This window comes from Takifugu rubripes, chromosome 17 (assembly GCF_901000725.2).
Source record: "Takifugu rubripes chromosome 17, fTakRub1.2, whole genome shotgun sequence".
Classification (NCBI taxonomy): domain Eukaryota; kingdom Metazoa; phylum Chordata; class Actinopteri; order Tetraodontiformes; family Tetraodontidae; genus Takifugu; species Takifugu rubripes.
Genome location: NC_042301.1, coordinates 2049144 through 2074777, shown reverse-complemented (window position 1 = coordinate 2074777; position 25634 = coordinate 2049144). Strand labels below are relative to the sequence as shown.

Below are 25634 nucleotides of genomic sequence, written 5' to 3'. Positions count from 1 at the left end.
AGTCGCCTCTGCTGACAATGAGAGAATACAAGACTTCCAGGGTGGCCAGCAAAGGCTAAAAATAAAAGGGATAGAACTGCTGAAAGATTGCAGGAGCTAAGACAGAAAAACAGACTGGAATTAGGGATGTGTGGAAAGAGGAACCTAGAAAGGCTCTTTGTTTCTAGCGGTGCTCTGTTATGACACCAGTCCAACACCAGTCATTAAGTAGCAACACACGCTCACACAAAAACACACACAAATACATACAATCTTAGCTCGTGCTCGCCCAAACACACATGTACAGATCAGCAAGGACTCTTCCTCACGTTCAGAATTTGCCTCCCATCAATCTTATGTAACTGTATGTAACAGCGTGACCATTATGGAGCAAGCATGGTGACAGCCATATGGAGTTAGTGGGAGCAAAACTGGCAGCAGTCCTTAATGTCTCCATCACTTTGGCTTGGCCTATTTTCTCGCCTTTGTACTCCCTTGCTGGCTCACACTCCTTTAGCTGTTTGCTGTCATTAGAGATGGAGGCATTAATGCGCAGGCTTGCTATTACTAAAGACAGAGGCACTTAGGTGGAAAAAGAGAGTTTTACTTCTTTGTTCCCATTAAAATAAAAAGCACTTCACGGAAGCACCGCTCCTGCCGTCAGATGCTGCACTTACCTGCACAGAATTACAATAATGGAAATGCTTAAATAGAAGCCGCGCCAGCGATGCGCCCATTCTGCGCAGAGGATGCGAAACATCCCTGGCAAAAGGTGCGCAAAGGGGAAACGGGTTCGCATGAAAACTTCAGAGGCCGTGAGAGATTGGTTCATAACACTTCCTGACCCGCTATCTCACTGCGTGCTTCCTGCTTTGCCTGTCAGATGTGGTTAATGAGAAGCTCGCTGCACTCCCGTACCCTGTGTGTTCCTATGGAGAAGAGCCTGCTGGGATACACGCAGACACACAGGAACCCGAACAGCCTTGTCATCTCACAGAAAGGGACCTGCTGGTCTATTGTAGATGCCTGTGGCTTAGTGTTCACCTCTTATCCTCAGCAAAGACGCGGCACGCTGTGGGTTACCCAAAGCTACAAACAACCCCACGCATGCGCTCTCCGCACGCTCCCCAAGCCTTTGAAGCAGTTTTTTTCTCCCCCCAAACTTATTTCCAACATGTGCTCTCTTCAGCTCTCATTTTAATCACAGTTCTAGCCCCCACCTCCCCGTTTTCCCATCTACCCCCTGTCTCTTTCATTTTCCCCATCTCTCTTAATCCCCCCCCTCCCAACATCCATCTTGCTAATGCCCCCCCATCCTCCGAACACCAGCGCCCAGCGAGAGCGCCCCCTCCTCCTCCTCCTCTTCCTCCTCCCTCCGGAGACGACTTCTCCACGGCTTCTGCCCTCCCATTCAGCCTGGCTTGTCCCCATGTATTCATAGAGTTCTCTGATGGAGTGGAGAGTCTTTGTCAGTGGGTCAGACTCCAATAACCCCCCCCCCATCCCAACCTCCCCCATTCTACCCAAACACACACATTTGCAAATGCACACACACACTTTCTGGTCCTCCTCATTTGCCATATGGCATGGGCAATGAAGGGCCAACAAAGGAGGGCTAAAGAGGTGTCAGATAGGTTATTGTGTGTGTGTGTGCGCATGTGTGTGTGTGTCTGTTGCATCCAAAGAAGGCTGAGCAGTCACCCATGGGGCAAGGTCCAATAGATGAAATTGATTTCCCTCTTTTTTTGGTATACGACTAGGAGAGGGAGGGACTTTCGGGCTTTTCTTATGCCGTCAAACTCGGCAGTACAATGAAGAGTAATGAGAAGAGGCCCTGATTGGGGCACAATGGGGCCACACTTGATGGAGAGTTGAGCAATGCAGATCTGTCTTCATCACCAAAGTAGCTTCATTGTTTCCACCATCACCGTTTCCGCCCTGGCAACCATCATCTTTAGGTTTTTCACCATTACGCGTCAACGTTGACGTCAGCCCTCTCAATCCGCTCACTGTGAGGATTCATCAGGTGGTCATCTTTTTTTAACCCTTTATAATAGCACGCTTTGTCCCAAGCAGCAGTTCACTTCTAGAGTTCAGAAACTAGGACGCCAATTGTGATTTGGAGTTTAGAGGACCAGGTGAGACGCAGGAATACATCTGGGCCACCAGGTAATTACAGGGCAAACATTTCATTTTCCAGTTTCCAGTCAGCCTTTTGGAGCTGTGGGAGACAAGCAGATGCAAACCCAGCGGCCTTCTTTTGTGAGGAGACAGTGCTGACCGCTGCACCACCATGATGACTGCAAACATCTATTTAACATTCTAACTCTGAACTATACTTAGCATGGATGTGGAAGCAGGCAGCAGTGACCATTTATTTAGCAAAGATGTCGAAATCTCACCCTCAGCACATTTGAGACAGTTTAATCTTGGCCTGGGTGACCTTTACCTTTGGCAACCACCATTGAACCACCCGGCATCGAAGTCAGAAATCTACAAACAAGACATTCCTGAAAGCAGGACGACTTTTAGCAGAAGAGCGGAGGCAAGACGCCGGTTTGACCGGCATATGTAATGATTTTGGTATGTATAATGAGTTTCAGTATGTGGCATCGCAACGTGACGACGGCTCTGAGAGACTGCTTGTCATCGTCCTGCTTTGTAACGCCCCGATCTTATGCGATTCACAGATGTCAGAAATAACTAAAGCTAAAGCTGTGAGGAGATCTGTCACCATACGCAGCGCTTTGTAGAATGGTGATAACATTTCAGCCCCCAACAGACTGAGACGGTCAAGAGAAGTAGAATGAAACTATGGGCTTGGAAATGACTTAGATCCCTCTGAATGCCTTTCTGACAGATGCTTTCATGATAAAAACCCCTTCACTTTTAAACTGCAGATGACAAATCTCTGCATGGTTCCAATTGCTCCATGTTGTTCCCCATTTATTGTATGTGAAATATTTCATTTTTAATTCTGCACTATACAAAAGCCTGAAAGTGCAGTGAAAGCGAAAGGCTTTAAAGGGGGGGGGGGGGGGGGCTGCTTTTTCAGTGTTGTCTCAGTTCTGCGGAGAAAAGGCAACTGGTGTTTGCTGCTCAGATAAGAAAAAGGAAAAAACCCTGCTCGCCTCGACATAAAGTATATATAAACCTGTGTGTGTGTGTGTGCGTGTGTCCTCAAATTGTTGCGTTTCCACGTTGGGCCAAGCCTCGTGCCCTATTTCAGTCAGGCCTGATATGATCAGATGTCAGATCACAAGCTCCTCTTCTTTCCGTGGCCCTTGGCGTTTGGGCTCGGAGGTGAGAAAAGGTCTAAATGCTGACATAGTGCAACACCTCCTTTGATAGCCTGGCAACATAAAGATACGGATCATCCGGAAGTAAGGCTTAATGGATCTAACGGCTGAAACTCTGGGCGGAGACACTGGTGGATGTTACATTGAAAAAGGAAACAAAGAGACCTGCTGCACGAAATACACGAAGGGAGATCCTGGCGCTGTCCCTGATCACGCTGTACAAGGTGACATATTACACCTGAAAATACATTCGCATGAATTAGCGGGTTTTTACTTGACCACCCTTGTGGAGTCGTGGGCTTGGTGGGATTAAATAACAATTAAATAACAGAAAGGCAGAAACTGTCGCTCGGCGGTCCCTAAATACAGAAAGGGCCCCCACTCACAGAAACTCTTCCCAATGGCAGAAACAGAGCACATCTTTTGTCATCTTTATCTCTAAGCGCAGCGCAATTTAACCACAGAACAAAGCAATTTGATTGGCACACAATCGCAACTATTGTACACCTCTGATTCCCAAATACATTCACACACCGTCGTCCAACAAAACACCCACAAGTCCTTGCACTCCAGCCCATGATTGCACAGCGGCAAAGTGACGTTCTAAACAGGACCTGCACAAACCCAAAGCCAACATCTACACAACACAACTGCACAGATGTGGCACTGAATACCCCAGTGCTGGAGGAGAGGAGTTAATGGAAGCAAATGGCAAGAAAAAAAAAAGAAAAAAGAATAAATCAATGCTTCATGTCTTTGAAGTCTGCATTAAAGATCAATGGTGTTCAGCATTTATTTGGCTGTACCGGTAAAAATAAATCTGTATCACAGTCTAGTCATGGGGAGGGGGGTGGAGCCTATCCCAGCTGCAGGGCACATCACAGGGCACTATGTGAACAGTTGGGGCTTGGGCACCTTCCTCAAGGGTATCTCGAGGATACTCTGAGGGGGTCCTGGCGCCTCCCTTGCTACCAGCACACCTTCCAACTTTTGTTTGTAACCGGGTCTTGAACCACAAAACCTCTGCATCTCAGCCCAGTTCCGCCACAGCCTGAGCTGCCGTGTCGCCGTTTATTTATTCATCTCTTCATCTTCCACTTTATCCCTTCCAGGGATATACAAAATTCATCACAGGGCCCTATATGAGCATTTGTGGGTTCGGTACCTTGCTCAAGGGTACCTGGGCAATGAAGGTGTTCTGGCTCCTCCCCCTATTATCAGAACAACTTCCATATTGTGTCTGCCCGGGGGCTCGCACCAAGAACCCTCCACTTCTCAGCCTAGTTCCCAACAGACTAAACTATCACAGCGGTGTTAATTATCCATTTTAAAAAAAATTACTTTCAATCTTATTTTAATCAGACATTCTTTTTTGCAGATTAACACTGAAGGACCTTTGAAGAAACCTTCTCTCCTGATCTGAAAGATCTGTTGCTGTGAATTTGCACAGCAGCTAAATGTTAATGATTCATTCCTTAATGGAAACAGTGGAGGCAAGAAGCACAATTATCCACATGCACCCTCTGAGCAGATGTAACACTCATGACATGACCTCCAGGATGTGCCCACGTTGTCTCATTTGTTCGGTATTTAGAGTTTATGAACATGACATTTTAGACACAGGGAAATATTAACTCCAGCCACAAATATGGATGAAATTTAAATGTATTTTCGCAGAGCCTCGTGGCGGCTTGATTTTGTTGCCTGGTGATGCACGAGTGTAGGATTTTAAGAAGTGCAAAGACCCAAATGTGTGGAAATGTTTGCTATTTCCAGCACTGACAATCCTGGGCGGGAAAGAAAGAGAGAGAGGTTGTTTTATTCAAGGGGAAGAGCTGAATCTGAGCTCCATTCCATCAAAAGCTCACTGCAGGGATTTCTTTTGTCCTTTTTCTTCTCCATTTCTAACTTCTCAAACCATTTTAGGTGAAGTTGAGGTGAGTATGATTGATAACTACTTTTTCACTCCACTTTCTGAGCATTTGGGTGAAAATAATAGCACTGGAATCAGATCTTTGTAAGTAGGAGGTGAAAATACAGTTACTTTAATCAAATTTACTGAGCCACATGTAAACACGCCTGAGTAAAAAGATATTAATAAAATCAATATCCTCCGATCATGGTAATTAGGAACAAAATAGAAACAATCAAGCCTGTAAGAATCTGCATACGCTGGATGGAGCCTGAGTGTCCAAAGCTCTGCAGCTGATCACTGCTGGGTTACACAACGACCCTCTATCTAGCTTCTTCTCATCCCTTTTGTAATGATGACTCTACTAGAGCTGGACCAGAGCCACAAGGAGGTTATGGCTACATAATTTAAGCCGTTGATGATAGTTGAGACTGAGCCAGTCTCTTGTTCTACCATTGTTCCCCTTGAGTGATGAACTGGATTGGCATCTGCAAAGTTGCTGGATTGTAGGCATTCATACTCTGGACCTCAGCCACCTTACGTAAAAATCCTGTTGGGATGGCCTGGGTCAGCACCATCTTGCAGCCAGAGAGGCTGGCTTAGATCCTGGGACCAGTAAAAGTGGCCGAATACTTACGGTATGAGCTGCAGGACCTCGGGGCTGGGAAAGTATTTACCTCCAAATACCTGACCAGGTGATGGTTTCTGCCTCTTTGACGCTCAGGCCCTGCCTGACTGAACCAAACCCACAATCCTCCGGCGTGTAAGGTGGTTCTTGACCCAATCGGCACTGAAGGAACTGCGTGAACTTGGATCAGTTGCAGGCGTTAAATAGGAGCATTTTTTTGGTAATGGAGCAAATCAAAGTATTGCATATGTAAACTGAACTCGATTACTATTCAAAGTCACATGGAATCTACCACTTTCACCCTTGCTTGTGGAATATTTCTTGTTCTCACAGTTCTTGCTGATGCTTTGTCTCTTTGCCCATTCCTCTCTCACTTATTTGAACAATCTTCATTCTTGTGAAATCCATTTTCACTTTCACGAGGGTGTGACATTGATCAGACCCAGTCTGCAACAACGCATGTGGCTGTTTAGCATTCTGTCGTCGTCACGCTGACTTGTCCACACACATCATTAAAAAAAGAGTATATGCGCAGCTCACACAAACCCACAAATCACAGGTCTCATTTAGCTTCCTTTCTGTGTTTTAATTAGAGCCAAAGCGGGCTAATCACCTCCTTAGTAGACAGCATCGCTAATGAGCCTGAGAAGGAGGAGCTGAGATGGAGGAGACAGATAATTGAGACAAGCAAAAAAAAAAAAAAAAAAAGCAAAGATGTGAAGGAGGAAGTGGCAGGGAATAAAGAAATGACACATGAGGTTGTTAGAAGTAAGTAGATTAGACGGAAGGAAAAGGGGAAGAAAGAGAGAGGGAGGCAAAAAATGCCTCCAAAAAATGAGAGAGGAAGAAAGGGAGTGGTGGGTGGATGAAACAAATAGGAACCATGGAAGAGATAAAAAAAAATGAAGCTTGGGCTGACAACAAACACATCGACTCAAAGAAGGATCAAGTCCACAGAGGGAGAAAAGGCAGAGATGGACACGGAGGAAGGGAAGGCAAAATGAGGAACGCTACCCAGACATGGAGTTGCAGGATGGAGGGGGGAGAAATAATGAGTCTCTCACCTCCCACAAAGCCAGCAATGTCCAGACCTAAACTCCCCCAAACACCCACCCATCAACACCTCCCTCCCTGCCCCCCCACCGCCTCCCCGAGCCCCGTCTCTGTGCTGCTCCTTTCATGCTGTCACCGTGTGAGTATCTGAATAGCCTTTTATTATTCAGCAGTCTGGGCAGGTCATGGGGTCATCTCATGGCCCACCACCCTGCCACCAGCAAACATCCAAACGAACAACGCACACAAACACACACACACACACACACACACATAAATAAAGGACTGTAACCACACAGAAATTACAAAAAAGCCTCCTCATTGGCTATGCTAACTTCAGGCGACTTGACAACATGCGACAGTCCCCGATGCATTCATTATAACGCCTGTCCTCTCCTTGTTGGGCTGCTATCTGTCCGGTGCATCTGCAGCACTGGGAGCCGGCGCCCTGGCATTTTCCGAGCGTGTAGGCTCACGTGGCTGTGCATGTGTGGAAAAGTGTATGCCTGTTTGTGTGTGACAGCAGGAAAACAGAGATAACAGTATCCTGGTGGTATCTGCTCCATCTTATCGCTAACACAGCCAGAAGCAGGTATACAAGCTAATTGGAAAGTGCCAGACGCAGAGTATCCTGGTGAAACACGCGCTCACCTTTCCAGCGAGTGAGGAAGTCGGGAGAACTGGCAGCTCCAAAAGAAAATAAAGGGAACACGGAGGAAACAATTGGGCGGGAGAGGCTGAGCTGATACGGTGAAAATGAGACAAATGGGAAGAAGTGTAGGGAGGAGTGACAGAACAAGAGGAAGAGAGAGAAGTGAGATAAGAGGGGGGAAAATTGCAGGCAGACCGCAACGAGCGAAATTGGTAACTAAGGCTCGCCTGTGAAACTCCAAGCCTGTGCCTGTTCTGTCTGGAAATGTGGCGTCGGCACAGAGCACAGTGAAGATGGAGAACCAAATGGCGTCTCCTACATCCCGGTACGCCACGAGGATCCTTCCACGTCACTTGGTAACGAGTCACTCCAGCAATTCCTCGCTGAAATGCCACAGAGCGTGTTGGCAATCCAGCAATGTTTGTTCCACATATATCCACTGTGATTCCACTCGGGCACTTTTTTTTATTGTGGCGGGACCAACACATATAAAGGGAAGCTCATATAATATATATTGCATATCCGTTCCAGAGTTATTCAACCTGGTGTGTCTTAACTTTGCACACACCGGAGATTCAGGAAATGAGAACGTACCAAACAACATATGTTGACGCAGGCTTCAGAGCCTTCCAAAAATTACTCATTAAGTCTGAATGAAAGTAAACACAGAAACGAACCACCTGCAAAAAGCTGTGTTAAGCAACTGCATATGGCATCCTCACAAAGGGACAACTTCCTTTAAAAAAAAATGTTGTTTACAACTTCTCTGCTGCTGTTGTTGAGTTATTCCCTTTAGTTTTCTTTAAAATTCCTTTCAAAAGGTGTTTTGCTCTTCTCCTGCACCGACTGGTTATCACATTTAGACAGGATGTTGATTTAGTTCAGTTGCATATTGCTCAGCGTCGTGCATTTAAAAAGGTTTTCCAAGGACGCAACCTGCTTGGTGGATTTCTGCCTCTCGAAGATGGACGTTGATCATTTTAGTTGTATGACCAGAACAGTGAAATGAGAATATGCTTGCTAATTTTATTTTAAAAGCAGCAGTAGAAAGAGCTGATGATATGGGGGACGTCAGCTATAAGGCCGGGCCTAACCAACCTAAGCAACCGCGTGCGTTTGTGCTTCTCATATTAGATTAAATATGTTGTGGTCATAAGCTCAAATGGGAAGGTTACCTACATGCTAGCAGAGTTTTAGCTGCCATATACATCGTTTTGATGTCATTAAAAAGGTCAGCAAATGTCAATAAAGCGGCTGCAGAAACTAAAAGAACCATCTCCTCTCAACTGCGTCCTGCTAGAGCCTGTTTCCATTTGCCGCTCGGTCCCATGAGCCGGTCCGATGCATCTTGTCAGAATAAATCAAAAGCGCCCGAGCAGGGACAAGGCTGGGCGCAGGTGAGTAGTTGTGATAATGGTTATTGATTAGCACACAGGCACATTGCATCCTTTCCAACGGTTATTACAAATGAGGGCCAGCACTTCTCCAAGGCTGCTTTGATGCACTCGCTGAAGGGGAAATGTGTTGAGGGAAAAGGTGTTGAAAGTGGGTTAGCTGTCGTGGTGAATAAAGGTAATCAAGCATGGAGCAAAGGCTGCTTTTAATGTTAATAAAGTGCTTATGGGAATATGTTTGGCTAATTATGATTGATATTTGTGTAGCTGGTGTTTGAAATTGGAGTGGAGGATGCTAAAGGTCTACAAATATCAACTATTGACAACAGATTTTGCGCGTGCGCCTGTGTGCTTGCATGCTTGTGTATTGGCGTTTGCTGAAGCCATAAGAGACCTCATTTAGCATTTGCTGTTTGTTTGGCACAGAAAAGAAGCTCTGATGTGATTTAATTGCTTGTTAGCCAAGAGGAGGCAATAATAACAGCCTTGGGGTGAGACCAACTTGACAAGACTTGTACCATTAGCAAGAGTGATGAAATTTGTATTTAAAACTGTTCACCAAATTGCGCTTTTGTTAGTAATATACCCAATAATTAAATGATTAGTTGACTGTTGGCTGAGCGCTGAATGCACGCATTAACATACATTTTGTCCAATGTTAAATACATTTGAAAATGGTTTCAAATCTCTTTAGCACAACAGTAATCAAAGCATGAACCAAGTCAGAAAAAGCTGCTGCCCCAGCTAAAAAACGAGGCTTCTCCGTGCTTCTCCTCGGCAGTGGCCCTGCATGGGCCGATCGTGCCAACATGTGCACTCAGTATTTGGTAACACAGCCACTAAACCCAACACAAAGTCACGGGGTAAATTTTCCGAAAACGTCCCGGAATGTCAGTTGTCCGACCGCAGTTGGTTTTACACACGCAGAATTTCTCTGTGCACTCGGAGAGACTCTGGCCATTTTCCATTTTCACCTGTTTTTCCTAGACATCCCCCCACCCCCACCCTCTGCATCTCACTGCTCTCTGCCTGCTGAGCTGATTGAACATTTGCTGGCCGCTCGTTGGATTCTGTCCCAAATCCCATGCATAAACCGCAAACACCACGTTAAGCGTCCCTCACTGGAGTCCGACAGCTTGTGAGCGACGTAGCCAATTTGTTCACATTTGTAACAACGCCTCATCCCAGCAATATAATGACTAAATCCGAACTTACCCGTCTCTTCCAACCATCCTCAAGGTCTTCTTTCTGCAGCGAACGATCAGGCGCTGCTTGGCCACCCTGTAACGAACAGGAACTCATTAAATATGAGCAATGCTCGATGCACAAACGAGGCAGGAACAAATCGATCCCGAGTTCCGTTTCCATTGAGGAAAGGCGAGAAGTGGAATGTGTGAACAAGAGTGAGAAAAGGTTTTAATCATAAATAATTTGGGGTCCAAGTTCACTGGAGAAGCCCCTGCTGCCCCTCCTCTCCCTCCCACACGTCCCTTCAATTTTCCCGTTTGCCACGTTTTCAATTTCATCTTTGTTTTTCCCCTTCCGCGCTCGCCGCCGCCTCAAAATGCCACCCTCCCTGCGATGTACTTTCAACACTTCTTGACCTCTCCCTCCCCCGTCCACCCCCCAACGTCCCCCCTGTCCTTCCTCCTGGCTTTTATCAGGCCCGAGCCCATTTCCACTTTTGCCGCCACCATTCCACGCTCCCCCTCCCTTGATTCGCTCCATCGTGCCTCTTACCCTCGCTACTTCAACCCTCTCTGATTCTCTTCATCACGCCACCACATCCATTCCTCCATTCCACAGCTGCCGGCTCTCAGAACCTCAGCAATCATAAATCTGGTGCAACCCCAGGAACTGGGTCACTGGGGGACACTTAAGCATGTAACACTCTGGTGAGGGCCTAACCCCCTACCAGAAAATTGCCTCATACATGCATGCGAGCAAAACCACAAGTTGAGAGCGCACGCACTCACACTGACCCACACATGCACATGTTTTATGGATGTCTGGGCTTTAAACAGTACAGCCTAAGTATAGGTCTGTGTTATCGCAGCTCAAGTTCTTACCACTAATCAATCCAAGTTGTTTGGATTGGTGTTCAAGAGACACAACGGGAGCTTTGTGCCACTCAGCCCAGGCGAAGCTGCAGTAATTTCTCAGCACCAGTTTGAACTCACACCCATCAGAGCCCAGTGTGTGCCAGCAAGTCTCCAGAGCTGGTTATGCTGTGTTTATTTGCCCGTGCTCAAGGGATAGCTGTTCGAGTTCAAATCCGTGCCTGGCGTCTACGTGTTCTCCGTTTTAAACACGTCAAGTGCTTACAAGCCAACGCTTCCTCATTCCAAACCCGTTGGGAAAACCAGCAGAAGCTTGTGGTTCTCATTTTGCGTATGAATTTAGCCTCCACAGAAGATTTACTAATTTTCAGCTACAGACGTGCCTTCCGAGAAGGAATTCAGACAGACAGAAAAGGGATATCTTTATATAATCGGCAACAGTCCAGAGAGATTTTGTAGCTTCAGGCAGCGCTAATGTAAAGCTCTCGAAACTGTTATGTTCAGTGACATGTTCAAAACAACTGTCACTAAGCAGCCAAAGCAGATCCGTCATGGATGACGGCAGCCGTCATCATGGAAAAAGGTTTGGCTCATTACCGCCCCGACACACATGTTCCGTCAGCGGAGTCGCACCAAATGGGACCGATTCAGGTCATCCGCGGAGCGCTCCGCCGAGAGTTCCCTTTCTAAAACGCTAATCTCGGCGTCACAAATTAGCTGTCCATCATCAGCGGCGGACGGACGGACGTCGTGGCTTGGGGAGGAGAAAAGCAAGCCCCGGCAAATCAACAACATATCAATCAAACGCACCCAAGCTCATGGGAGGGCACGCACGCATAGAAGTGATGTCTCCTTTAGACTAATAAGACAGAACTTTGCGTTCTCTACATCAAGGTGACTCTAGCAATAGTGAAAGGATGTGGAGCTGCTGGTTCTTGAGAGCCCTCCTAATAGACATTTGTGATTAGCATTTCCTCGCAGAATTGGAATCTAACTTTTATAAACGCAGTCTTGTCTCCAAAATGAAACAGTGCTGAGAGTCAGGGAAATGCTGCTAAACATCCAGATGACAGCTACGTCTGCAGATATGAGGCGTCAGCAACGGCGCCAGCAACTGCACACCCACATAAGCCAGGACGGCACTTTGGCAAGAGTGGTTAAATACTTAAATAAATATGGTCAGAAGAATAAGAGTGGACTTTTAATTCTGTGCAGGGCTGGTAATTATCCTCCACCTGCTTCTCTGGGGTTTGTTCTCTGATACACCCACATGGATCCTACCCATGGGGTGTGAACTGTGCAGCATGTTTGAGACAACGAAATGATCAGATCATAGCATTTACGAGCTAAATATGTTTTCTTGCTCAAGAAGCAGGCGGCCTGAGTGGACGTGTTTGACGTTAGATGGCTTAATCAACATGTAGGAAGATGAAAGCTCCGGTGATGAGGCACTTAGCACAGTGGGTTTGAGGAGCTGCAGCAGATGGAAAGAGCAAACACGGCTCTGCCCAAAGGTAACATGTTGTATCTCCTTTGTTTAATCAATACGAGCTCTTTATTCCCATCTTAGCCAACCTTCTCTCACATGTAGCTGGAGATTTAATGACTAGATACCAGAGTAGTATTGATCTGCTCATGGTAAGAAAGCAAACAAGCACAAATATGTGGAATTATTTCTTTGGAGAATCCTCATACATTACTACTATTGGATTTTTGTTTTGCAGTATGGTCTCTATAGGTTCAAGTATTTATTCCAGTGCTCATTAGCCTCTACTAAAAGGTAGTAGCTTCATAAAAATAAAAATCTAGATTGTAACAATGTTCTGAGCTGGCATCTTAGATGTTGGACAGCAGGGAAAATATGCTGGGAAAAAAAAAAAAAAAGGTTGGTTGCCTGGCCAAGGATGATCAAACATATTTAAAACAGCCTCCCCATCCTACTTTTTGCTCTCGTGTGTGTTTCTTTAACTGTTTCTGTTGGGCTTCAATTCTCTGGATTCAAATGCACAACTCCAACAACTCAAGACCCATGAAAAAGGTTTTAATCAAGCAAACGCAGTTCAGTACGGGGGAGGTCAGATACTAGAGGCAACGCAAAGTCAGTCAAACTCACCAGCAAACCGGTCAAACACTTTAGATCAGACACTTGGGCATGACCAACATGCAACGACCAAGATGAAACCCAGGGCTTGAACCACAGACAGGGGGTGGAGACACAGGTGCAAACAATCAGGGGTGATTTAACCACAAAGGAGGGACAGGAAGTGACATCTGACAAACAGAAAACACCAACAGGCCAAGTGACGGTGAGGCGTCCGAAGCCACCAGATGACCTGCTCACTTATCCACTTCAAGAGCTTCAACTCGTATTTAAAAAACAGTTTTTTTAGCTATTATTATGAATTACTGCATTCATATTGATGCCTTCGGGGGTAAATGAAACAGTCGGTGACGTCAAAGGCTGCTGAGGTTCTTGTACTACATGTAGGAGGCTGAGCTGCACATAAAGACAAGTGGAGAGATGATCAGCCCTGTGGTACTGACTGCTTCTAAAGCTTTGTGTCTCTGTGTACCATATCTTGGTGAGGCAAAGCGCCTCGCTGTCACTGCCAATCAGTCAGGGGGGGGAGAAGGGTGTGCGTGTGTTTTTGTACGCAGGCAGTCAGATGGGTATGAATCAGAGGGTGGAAAAGGAGGCCAAGGGAAGAATGACTGAAAGATTGGACACCCAAGCTGCACCTTGGCGCTACAGAAATAAATGAAGGATTTGCAAATCCGGAAAAAAAAGAGGAGGCTGCAGCTGCACGGAGGGAATCGAACAAGGTGGAACAGGCGGCGTTTAATTGGCCAAACTCCAACCGCAGCCAAGAAGGTGCAAAACCGTCCGGGTTCCACCTGCTTCATTTGCACGACAGTATGGAAAATAATTTAGTCAACTGAGACACAGTTACAGTGACACTTTTCGCCCTGTTCCTGTGGAGAAAAGGTATGAATATTTTATACGCCTCTTTTACCTCATAAGGCAGTAGCGTCTGTAGGAAGGAAAAGGGGAGACATAACAGCCTGCTGGTTTCAGTGGATGAAGGGGGGGGGGGCACTATTGAGGTGACCAGACACATTCTTTCTTCACACCGTGGAGCTGCTGGGCTGTAAATTTGTCGCCCAACTGTTGACATCGCCTGCAATATGTTGCCCTTAGAGTTTGATCACCGCATGCATGGTGAGCAACGACAAGGCAACATGCACTTTCTTTTCTCTGCATGTGCAGCTACACACACACACACACACACACACACACACACACACACACACACACACACACACACAAACAATGGGTGACCAATGAGTCATAAAGTAATAAAGCTCTATGGACCACCGATGAAAGCGAGAAGGAACCTGGATGAATAACAATCATCATTGTGCTTTTGTGCGTGTGTTTGTGTGCGTGTGGGGGGGGTATCAGCTTCTCCCTTCAGCAGCAGTGAAAGCGAACTCTCTCTGTGGTCCTCCCTCCCCCCTCCCCTGGAATGGAATCCAGCACCAAATCGCTGCTAATTGAATAAGTGACAATGAACGGGCAGACGAGGCGACAGATGCTCGCGTGCCTCCACAACCGGGCACACGGACGCGCACCTCAAACGCGCACGCAGGCACATTCCGCTCGACTCAAGTTTGAACTGCGGGCCCGAATGGCATCAGCTTGTCCGCTCCACCTGCTGCGCATATTGACGCACAGGGGGAGACGGGTGGTGGGGGTGGTGTTGGTGGTGTGTATGTGTGTGTGTGTGTGTGTGTGTGTGGGGGGGGGGGGGGGGGGGGGGTTCAAAAGTTTAATTCGGAATTCAATCTCCAGTCTGTGCGGTGATTGAAGAAAAGCGTGGATAGTTGTTGCTTATTGCGTCCTTTCCTCGCGGACTATGATCCGGCCATCGGAGCCAATCGCTTCCTTTATCACCGTGAGAGCTGGAAAAAAAAACTCCTAAACCATCGCATCTTTGCACCTGCTGCTCGGGATGAATATGTTTATTGGTCTTTATAAGCGCCGTGTTTGCTCGGCGCCACTGGTTATGTAGCGTGCCTAAATGTATTAAGTCTCCATCTGCTTTTTACTTAGATTATACCCCCTCTATACATTAATTGTGTTATTTTGTGCAGTGGTTAAGACCTCAGCGAACCCCCAGCCCCCTCCGAAGCTGCCTCTTTCTTTCGCTCCCTTCTTCCATAAACTCCGGAGCTGACTTTGTTCTCCAAATGTGATTAGCTTCTCCGGGACGCGGGGAGTAATTGCATTACTGCATTGTGAACATTTGGAGCTATGGAAATGCTGGGCGCCCGTATCAAACCTGTTTAAATACCAAAGCGCACTATAGATGCGCAAAAGAGGAGTAAACGCAAACATTTTGCAGACAAGGCTCAGGCGATGAATAGACACAGAGTGGGAATAAAGCCCCCCCAACCCCCCGGTTATGCTGAGAGCCTCTGGTTGATGTCCATACACGTTTGGAATATTAAATCACTTATTGTTTTCAGGCAAATGTGCAGGCAAAGGCGGGATTAGACGAGTGCAGATGTTACAGTTTAAAGCATGGGCCCACGTTCGATGGATAACACAATCAGATCCGGGGAGATTTGGCGTCATTACGAACACAGATGGCAGGAGGTTATTCATCGCCAAATGCCTGTTTTAAGGGTTATTTATGATTTGTAATAATCATTCTGAAACATGCGCCCAGTGACGACAAAGGGTTGTGAGTTTGTTTCATATTTTCATTGATAAACGCACACAAGTGGTGGTGGTGGGGGGGGGGGGGGGTATTCCAGCCTGCACCTTCTCGTCCGAGTGCGTTTTGTCTCACTTTGACGCACACCAGAGCGCATGCCAATCTGATGCGTGCGTCCTAAAATGTGTGAATGCGTCTGAAAAAGCTGCCCCCCCCCCCCCACACACACACACACACACATACACACACAACCCATTCCCCCATTCTGTGTTCAAGACTGGAGTCCGCTTTGGTCCGCTGTAATCGCCTGGTGCCAAACAAGCCGTGCCAGATGGTCTCCAGAATACACGGCCCCGGCTGTGCGCATTCGTTAAACTTTAACTCGCTTCCTCTCCCTGTTCTTCCTTAAATAGATCCGATTCCTCTGCATTTACCCTGGTGTGCGTGCTATTTTCGCGAATCAGGCGGGTTTTTGTTATTTTTATATGAAAAAGCATCTAAAGTCGCTACTGCGCACGGAGGGATCGGGGATGCCTCGATCGTTATCGTCACCCCAGCTTCCTGCAGGGGGGTGGGGGTGGGGGGTTTAAGTGATGATGAACAGATCTGTGCACGGGAACGGAGCTGTTCCTCGGCGTGACCAACTCTTTATAGGCATTCATTAGAGTCCGGCTTCTCTTTCTGCGCAATTCGCCACGCGGCTTAACGCGTCGCGTAACCGCAGATGACGCGCATGTGAGAAAATAAAATATCCATGACCTAAAAAAAAATCTATTACTTTGGAAGTCGAGATCGAAAAAGTGAGTGTGGAGCTGTCCCCTCGCCAATGCTGAGATATTTCGGACGTCTCTCATCTAGTTACTCCTGCAGTTGCTGTAGAGTGGAGCGCCAGCTGTCTGGTTCAGACTCTGTTTGGAGAACAGACGAGAAGCGAGAATCCCATAAAGCGGATTTATTGGTGTAAAAATGGCGGGATGTTCTCTCCTTTGAGTCGTTTTAATGCCTTTTCATTGTAGGGGCAATACCGTTTCTCAGAAAAAAAATGGGGAAAGTGAACCCCCCACTACCACCACCTTTACCACAGGGCGGGGTTTTGTGAGTCCCTACTTTCTTTTCTCCTCCTCTCTCTCGGCGTTTTAAGCAGCCACCGGCCAGTTTTCCGCTTGAGAAGGGTCTGCCTGCTGCCGGGACGCGTACAGGGGGACGCGGTTGATGTACAGCTAGTTGGCTGGAGACTGGTTATTTTTGGGCGAGCCTGTGCGCAGACACGGCGCACACGGAGAGAGGAAGCGAAGGAGAGCGCCCCCAAAACCAGACGCAGGGTGGAGAGAGAGAGAGAGAGAGAGAGAGAGAGAGAGAGAGAGAGAGAGAGAGAGAGAGAGAGAGAGAGAGAGAGAGAGAGAGAGAGAGAGAGAGAGAGAGAGAGAGAGAGAGAGAGAGAGAGAGAGAGAGAGAGAGAGAGAGAGAGAGAGAGAGAGAGAGAGAGGGAGAGGGCGCACAGATTTTAGTGGCATTCAGCTTCTGCGGACACTGGATTCGCGCAACAGATCTGACAGGGGGAGAAGTGATAGAAGCGGACTTGCTCGTGTGGAAATTAGCGCTAGTTGACTGAACCTGAATTTATCAGTCGACTGTTTTCTTTTTCTTTTATTGTTTTTATTTTAAATCCAACCGAGCTTACTAAGCGATGCATCCGCTGATTACGGGAGCGCCACAATTAGGAAGTTGAGGCTGGAATTGATTCTTGTGCACATTGGAACCCATTTTGGACTCTTTTTTTCTCCCCCTGCTTCCACGACGATACAAGACGGAAAGATGAAAAGTCTATTTCTGTCAAGAATGTGGAAAGTTGTGGCTGTTTTGGCCGCGGCGGTGGCGGTGGCGCCGCACGTCCGAGGCAAGACGCTGAAATATCAGACTTTTGAGGAGCAAAAGGTCGGCACGGTCATCGCCCGGCTGAGGGACGATGTCGCCGATGTTCTGGCGAAACTTCCCAGCACGGTGTCGCTCCGCTTCAGAGCCGTGCAGCGAGGGAGCTCGTCCTTCCTCTCCGTGCGCGACCAGGACGGAGAAATCAGCGTCAGGACCAAAATCGACCGCGAAAAACTCTGCGAAAAGAATCTCAACTGCTCCATCCAGTTCGACGTGCTCACGCTGCCAACCGAGTACCTGCAGCTCTTCCACGTCGACGTGGAAGTGCTGGACATCAACGATAACGCTCCGCAGTTCGCCCGCTCCGTCATCCCCATTGAGATCTCCGAGAGCGCGGCCGTGGGGGCGCGCATTCCCTTGGACAGCGCCACAGACCCCGACGTCGGTGAGAACTCTCTGTACACGTATGCATTAGAGCCCAACAACTTTTTCAAGATTGATATCCAGGCCAGGACGGATGGGGCTAAATATGCGGAGCTGGTGGTGATCAGGGAGTTGGACCGGGAGGTGCGCGCCACTTACGAACTTCAATATACCGCTTCTGACAGGGGCGTTCCCCCCAGAACGGGTTCGACCCTTCTAAAAATCAGCATTGCTGACTCCAACGACAACAGCCCGGTTTTTGAGAAGTCTTCGTATGTGATTAACCTCCCAGAAAATTCACCTGTTGGCACTTTGCTCATTAACCTGAACGCCACTGACGCAGATGAAGGCACGAACGCCAAGATCGTTTACTCCTTCAGTAGTCACGTGTCGCCTAAAATAATGGAGACCTTCAAAATCAATGCCGACACCGGTCACCTGACCCTCATCAGGCGCGTGGACTACGAGACCATCAACTCTTATGACATTGATGTCCAAGCGCAGGATATGGGCCCAAACTCAATGCCAGCGCACTGCAAGATCCTGGTGACGGTGGTGGATGTGAATGACAACAAACCGGACATCAGCATCAACCCCATGTCCTCCCAGGGCAACGGGGATGCAGCTTACATTTCAGAGGCCTCTCCTTTGGACAATTTTGTGGCTTTGGTGAGGGTGGAGGACTTGGACTCGGGGGTAAACGGTGAAGTCGACTGCAAGCTTCACAGCCAGGGCTATTTCAAACTGCATAAGAGCAACGAGAACAACTACATGATCCTCACTAATATGTCCTTAGATCGAGAGAAGAGGTCAGAGTTCAGCCTGACGGTGGTGGCAGAAGACCGCGGTACTCCCAGTCTTTCCACGGTCAAACATTTCACCGTGCACATCACTGACGAAAACGACAATCCGCCTCGTTTTGAGAAGGGTCGTTATGAGGTCTTCAAATCAGAGAACAATGCCCCCGGAGCCTACTTGACCTCTGTCCTGGCCACTGACCCCGATCTGGACACGAATGGACAGGTGAGCTATTCTATCCTTGAGAACTCAGTTCACGGCAACTCCATCTCCACCTATGTCACCATTGACCCATCTAACGGCGCCATCTATGCACTGCGTACCTTCGACCGCGAGGACGTCAGTCGTATCACCTTTGTTGTGCAAGCCAAAGACGCGGGCAAACCACCAATGAGCAGCAACGCCACCGTCATCCTCAACATCCTCGATGAGAACGATAACCCTCCGGTCATCGTCGTCCCCCAGCTGTGGAACTTTACAGCTGATGTGCCTGCGTCCAAGTTTACAGAGGCGGGGCAATTAGTGACCATGGTGAGGGCAACCGATCGGGACACAGGGGTCAATGCCGAACTCATCTGCTCAATAGTCAGCGGCAACGAGGAGAGTTTTTTCCTAATTGATCCGAGAACCTGTGAGATCCACGCCAACACCAGCCTGGAGAACTACCCTCGTGAGCATGCAGAGCTGACCGTCATGGTCCGCGATCAAGGGAGAGAGAGCCTCAGTGCCAAAGCGGTGCTGAAAATCACCCTCTATGAGAACATGGACAACCACGTCCAGGTGATGGACCAAGGGGAATCGACGGTCGATGCTCCATTGATCATAATCATCTCCCTGGTGGCTATCTGCGCCGTCCTCCTGGTCATCATGGTGGTCTTTGCTGCTCACTCTAGCCGAGAGAAAAAGGACACAAGGAACTCCTACAACTGCCGGGTCGCCGAGTCAACCCATCAGCACCATCCCAAGAAGCCCTCCCGGCAGATCCACAAGGGGGACATCACCCTGGTCCCCACAGTCAACGGTACGCTGCCAATCCGGGCGCACCACCACTCGCCCTCAGCCACGCCACCCATGGACCGAGCCCAGATGGGGAGCAGGCAGAATCACAACAGCCGCCAGTCATTGAACAGCCTAGTAACCATCTCATCCAATCACATCCCAGAGAGCTTTGCCCTGGAACTGGCACATGCGACCCCACCGGTTGAGGTAGGTCCAGACGCACACCCACCAACGTGGTCTCGCAGCCCTCTCTCATGCACTCTCACATGCACACGCACAGAGCTCTCCTTTAGAATTAACTCATCCCCACCGTTGCCTTAATCAGCACTGTCCTCTAGTTACAACTGACTCTCAGTAACAGTATTGACGATTGTAGTTGTCTTTGTCTTTACCTTGTTTACACCTTGTCAGCATTACTTTACCATAACCACTGCTCCCTCCTCGGCCACATGTCTACTTAGACCCCCCCCCCCCCCCTATATCATCAGCACCATGTTTGATTTTTAACACCATCCATTTTGTCTCATCCATTTTTAGCTACCTCTCCATCATCCATTTTGTGTTTACTCATCCATTGTTTTGTCTCCTGTGTTGTCTTTTTCTCCCCTCCCCAATTATCCATCTGTTGTTCACCCCCCCTCCCCTTTCTGTTTTTGTTTGTTTTATTTTCTTTCCCTTTCTTTTTTCCTTTTTTTTTGTTTTGTTTCGGGATGTAGCAAGTCTCACAGCTTCTGTCCATGCTCCATCAGGGCCAGTACCAGCCCAGACCCAGTTTCCGTGGCAACAAATACTCCCGCAGCTACAGGTAATTTACCCCTATCCTTCAGCCAACCCCCCCACCCCCCCTACCCCCCCCCCCGTCCCGGCTCTCCAAAAGATTATCGCTGTTTACTTTCCCTTTCGACAGCCAGTTGTTTTCCATCGCGTCTCATGTGTCGTGGCGTGTGAGTCGGTCAGCTACACGTAGGCCACCGTTTGATGGCGTGTGAACGTATTTGGTTTCCCCACATTTCCGCCGCCATCATTTCGATGTCATTCAGTTCAAAAAAAGTACGCAACTCATTTGTCTGGGTGTCACACCAATTTCCGCGGCCGCCTGTTTTCTCTGGAACAACAGAGGGCTCAGCTTGTGAAGTGCGCATCCATCATTACTTCCCTCATAATGTCCTCTTATGATCCAGGTGCTCGATTTATCGATGCCCCTAGTGGCCGTTGTGATAGATTTATTGAAATGGGCTACCTGGGCGGAGGATTTATGGGATGAGCCCTGTTTAATGATCTGACATATCCCAGAAGCAGTTCCCAGTTTTATATAAAGCATTTGTTCCTTCCTGCCGAACAGAAGACACTGCTGACGAGTCCTCCGTTGCTTCCATTGACTGAATTTAACTGCGAGCTTCCGCCACCTAGGTATGCATTACAAGACATGGACAAATTCAGCCTAAAGGACAGTGGCCGTGGGGACAGCGAGGCGGGGGACAGTGATTGCGACATGGGGCGGGAATCTCCGGTGGACAGGCTGCTGCTGGGGGAGGGATTTTCTGACCTGATCCACCTAGAAATGCACCACAGGCTCCACCCAGGTGAGTTCCAGAGTTCTTTGTGTTCTTTTGCCGCCGCACCTTTTCAAGTTGGTTGTTTTCAACAGGGGTCACATGACTGAGAATCTAGCAGGACCTCACATTCAACTGTCTCCTCTGCCTCGAACAATAATCAGACGTCGGCCTGATCTTCAAAGTTGTGAAGCACCTCGTTTTCTGTCGGTGGTTCTGGAGCAATCAAACTGCCCTCCTCCATTCAGTGGCCTAAACCAAATGCCTTTCTGTCTTAAAATTGGACACCTTTCAACGCTACAGCCAGTGCCGGGCCTAAGCCCATTATTCAGACTGTCCACCTGCCTATAGAACCGTTCTGAGTCTCCATTCTTGAACACAATCTCCATTGTGTTCAGCTCGATTCTTCCACATTGACCCCATTTCCACGCTCGTTATCACACAAGAGTACAGTGGGTCTATCGCGTCACAATGTGTGTGTGCGTGTGTGTGCGTGTGTGAGAGAGAGAGAGAGAGAGTTATCTGCCCCTAAGTCAGGGTTGCGTTTGCAAATTCCTCCCTGGAGCAAAGATGAGTCGCCTGTCACTCATCGGTGCGCTCGTCATTGTGCGTTTTTTTTCCTCCCTTTTCTTTCCCCCCCCGGTGAGTGTCAGTGCTCTGCTTTCATGTCTGAACTGAGGAGAATTCATAGTAATTGGTTTTAGAATGATGTTATTCTCTCCCACTTGTTCTGGACCTCTCTTGGCTCTCATACGCGCCCGAGAGCTGATCAGCATCCCTATTTCTCCTCTGTACCTGTTAATGCGTTCTCTGTCTCCACTGAGATGGATAAAGGGATGGGAGATGGACGTGTATTTCGCTAGTTATTTCTTTTTCCAGCTTTGAGAATGACTTGGAGGTGTGTGCCCCCCCCCTCCACGTCATCTATTTTATATGCTAATAGGGGAAGCGGTAGAGAATGGTCAGATTATCCTTTTCTTTTCAGTAGATTCAATTTGTTTAGATTTTTTTGTACTCAGATGGGCAAGTGTGGCTATTTATGCTAAATGATTTTAAAAAACAAACAGCCAAACGAGCAAATCTCTGCTTTAGCTTTATCCCTGCTGCATCTTGTCGTCAGGAAGTACGTAGGCAGGCCTTGCAGTGCAGCCAAATATTGTATTAACAGCTGCCTTTAATGCCATTTGGGTGGGATTGCACCGACATCCATTCATTGATTTATATCTTTTGATTATTTCCGAGCCTTGAACTACTCGCATATTCATGCTGTGAGCTGTAAATATCACCAATCTGTTTCTCGTGAGCATCCACAGGAAAGGAAGGGGGGGTGGGGGGGGGGGTGGGGGGGGGGGGGGTGAATCAGCAAGGCGTGTTGTTATTTTGATGTTAATAAAAGGCGGAAGCGCCGCTGCATGAAATATTTAATAGGTGCTGTACGTTCAAGTTCACACGCTAACAGGACGAGACAGGGTTTGTCACCAGCCGCGTTTCTGCCCTTGCTCGGCCCCTTGAACTCCTTCTGAACTTCAACACTGACACAAACTCCCGCTTTACCCGCAGTTTTCTTGTTTATTGCGTGTATCATTCACAGATATTGCTGTTTTCTCCATGCCACAGTGGCATACGTTGTCCAACAATGTGTCTGTGGGGCTTTGAACATCTCGCTAATCTGTCTGTGTCCCTGATATTCCGTCTCACCCGTTGTATATGTCTCCATCCGGATGCCTTCCGACGCCTTTGACTCATTCTTCTGTTTTGATTTCATTTCGCCTCAGCCATGAGGCTGTGCACAGATGAATGTCGAATCCTGGGACACTCCGACCAGTGCTGGATGCCCCCCCTCTCCTCGCCTGCCTCCTCAGCTGACTATCGCAACAACATGTACATCCCGGGGGAAGAGTCCTCCCAGCAGCCCCCGACGGACGATGACCAGTCCTCCGTTGACTCGGAACGCCGCAAGAGCTTCTCTACTTTTGGGAAGGAGTGTGGGAGCGAAGAGGCCGGGGGAGTCATGGGTGGGGGAGGAAGTGACCCCTGTGTTCCTGGAGGAGGGGCTGGCTCCCTCCTTACCGAGATGAACTCAGTGTTCCAGCGGCTGCTCCCCCCTAACATGGACTCTTACGCGGAGTGCACCGAAACAAGCTCGCCCTCTTCAACCGCTGAGAGAACAAACGGGCGCGGTGGCAACGTGGTCAGTAACCACAGCAACAGTGCGGTTCCTCAGGACAACCGGAGAGTGTTGTTGCCAGGTGGGAAAGGTCCCGCTTACCCACCCGGTGTGGCTGCGTGGGCGGCCAGCACCCACTACCTGAATCCCGCGAGCGGCTCCGTGGGAACCAACCACGTTTCGACCTCTACCGCGCCCACTGCGTCCGCCCCCGCCAACGGACAGTCGTCACACCTCAAATGGCTGCCGGCTATGGAAGAAATCCCAGAAAATTACGAGGAGGACGACTTTGACGGGGTCTTTCACCAGGGTCACCCAGGGGGCAAGCGCAGCGAGGTCGGCCACGAGGCCGCCATGGAGAGCAGCGAGCTGGTGCACGAGATCAACAAACTTCTGCAGGACGTCCGGCAGAACTAGATTGTCTGGACTCGCCACATTCTGATGCACTATCGTTCTCCGTGCCAACATATACACTCCATGATTACTGTTTGTTGTTCACTGTAATACTCGTCTGGATTTCTTTTCGCCCCGCTACATCTCCGCCACTTGGAAAAAGTGTAATGTGTTATTGAGGTGACTTTGAGCCATGAAAATAAGTGCTTTAGGAGCAGATTGCCCTGTTGTTATGACGATCGCTTTGAAAGTTGCTTACCGTGTTTCAAACGGAGATCCGGCAGAAGTGCTGTCCCCTTTCTTCATTTTCTAATGTTTACAGCTGCGTGAACAGGCTCCAGCGGGAGAAACCAGGACTGTCTGATCTAATTTCCACTTTTACAGTGTACAATATTGTACAGCGTCTGTGAAATTTGGCAACATTCACTTGAATATTGTGCTATGTCCTCTGTTTTGTTATTATGGAATGTAACTGTGCAACTTGACCTTTGTATTTTAAAAATACACTCTTTTTTACTTCTTCTATATATTTATATGTGTCTGTGTATGTTTGTACAGAAAAGAAAACAAATGTCTATTTTTTATATTTGTCCATGCATGTGTTAATGCCATTTAGCGTGTCCATTTCCCTCTGCCAATTTAATTTTATAAAACAGCTGTATTTAATTTTCTTATTGAATGTGTGTTTGTATTCAAAGTAATCACGCTCCAATGCAGTTCCATGTTGGAAGTTTGTATGGTAATGCTGTGACCATTGGATAATAAATAAACTTGAGGGATTCATAACAGATTTATGTCTGACAGACATCACTGGCCTCGCTCATTTCCAGAGTAGTCCGGGGTTTTCTGCCCCTCCTGTCTCTTAGCGCCCCCTAACGTCCATCTGCAGAACTGCTGGCGCAGCAACAAGCTCTCCAGGCCTCGCGGTGCCACAATCTAATTCCAAACATTCCATTAACTAACATTTTAACCACTAATGATTATTGAGGACTTAAAGCACTCATTAGTCTGATTTTTCATCCATGCACCTGATTCATAACAGGTGCCATGATAAGCGTGGTGTCGTCGCAGCACATGTATTTATAGCTATGCTATGGCTAATACAATTACACAGAGAATGGGAGGTAAACACATGGTCATAAGTGCCTCATTTGTGCTTGATTAGTCCATGATTAAGACCACAAAGTCACACACATGCAGTCGAAGAGCAACAAGCCGCTGGGTTTAAGCTGGGGGTGCGATTTAGCGGCGAGGGCTAAATGAAGCAATTAACCTCGTGAGACAATGCTATCAGGAGGTAAAGGTTAGAATCTGAATACACGTGCGACCTCCCAAACACACGCTCCATGGCGAGGTCTCCGAGGGGGGAATACAGGAGACGGTGTCACGGACAAATGAAACAGAACACACAGGCACACTCGAACAATAATGAGCTCATTTGTCTTCATCGTTAAGGAGGCAGGGCGTCAATAAACGTCAGGGATTGGAAGTGCAGCATGCACGGTGGTCGAGAAAACTAGCCTCCTGTAAATCAAGCTGACTTCATATACGGAGGAATCCGAGCAATCCTTATTAATTTATGAATATGTGAGGCACGACACGATGGAGGGTTTCAGCTGATTAAATCCTACGCTTGGTTGATGCAGGGCGCAGCTGGGGGAAGCACGGGGGGCCCGGCTCCCTTCAGACGTCCAATTTGTTGGAAATACAAATTGTATTTACAAGTTTTCA

At 48.1% G+C, this 25634-nt stretch overlaps 1 protein-coding gene and 1 long non-coding RNA gene across 6 annotated transcripts in view; one reads left to right on the top strand and one right to left on the bottom strand.

The window, feature by feature from the left end:
* Window positions 1-13204, bottom strand: part of LOC115253352 (uncharacterized) — a 219730-nt gene extending 206526 nt beyond the window's left edge. For all 4 annotated transcript variants that reach the window (XR_003891679.1, XR_003891681.1, XR_003891678.1 and 1 more), the window contains exons 1-2: window positions 13091-13204; window positions 10133-10198 (exon numbers count right to left, since the gene is read on the bottom strand). This is a non-coding gene — a long non-coding RNA (uncharacterized lncRNA). The remainder of the gene's footprint in view (window positions 1-10132; window positions 10199-13090) is intronic.
* A 3614-nt stretch (window positions 13205-16818) lies between these two features.
* pcdh18a (protocadherin 18a) lies at window positions 16819-24693 on the top strand. Of its 2 annotated transcripts, none has more exons than XM_011612372.2 (4): window positions 16819-19997; window positions 20507-20595; window positions 21201-21373; window positions 23119-24693. In XM_011612372.2, the coding sequence occupies exons 1-4, from the start codon at window positions 17514-17516 to the stop codon at window positions 23925-23927; spliced, it is 3555 nt and encodes a 1184-aa protein (XP_011610674.1). In that variant the 5' UTR covers window positions 16819-17513; the 3' UTR covers window positions 23928-24693. The 2 variants fall into 2 exon arrangements, with proteins under 2 accessions (XP_011610674.1, XP_011610675.1); XM_011612373.2 differs by having other exon boundaries at window positions 17113-19997; window positions 20540-20595.
* The last annotated feature ends 941 nt before the right edge of the window (window positions 24694-25634 follow it).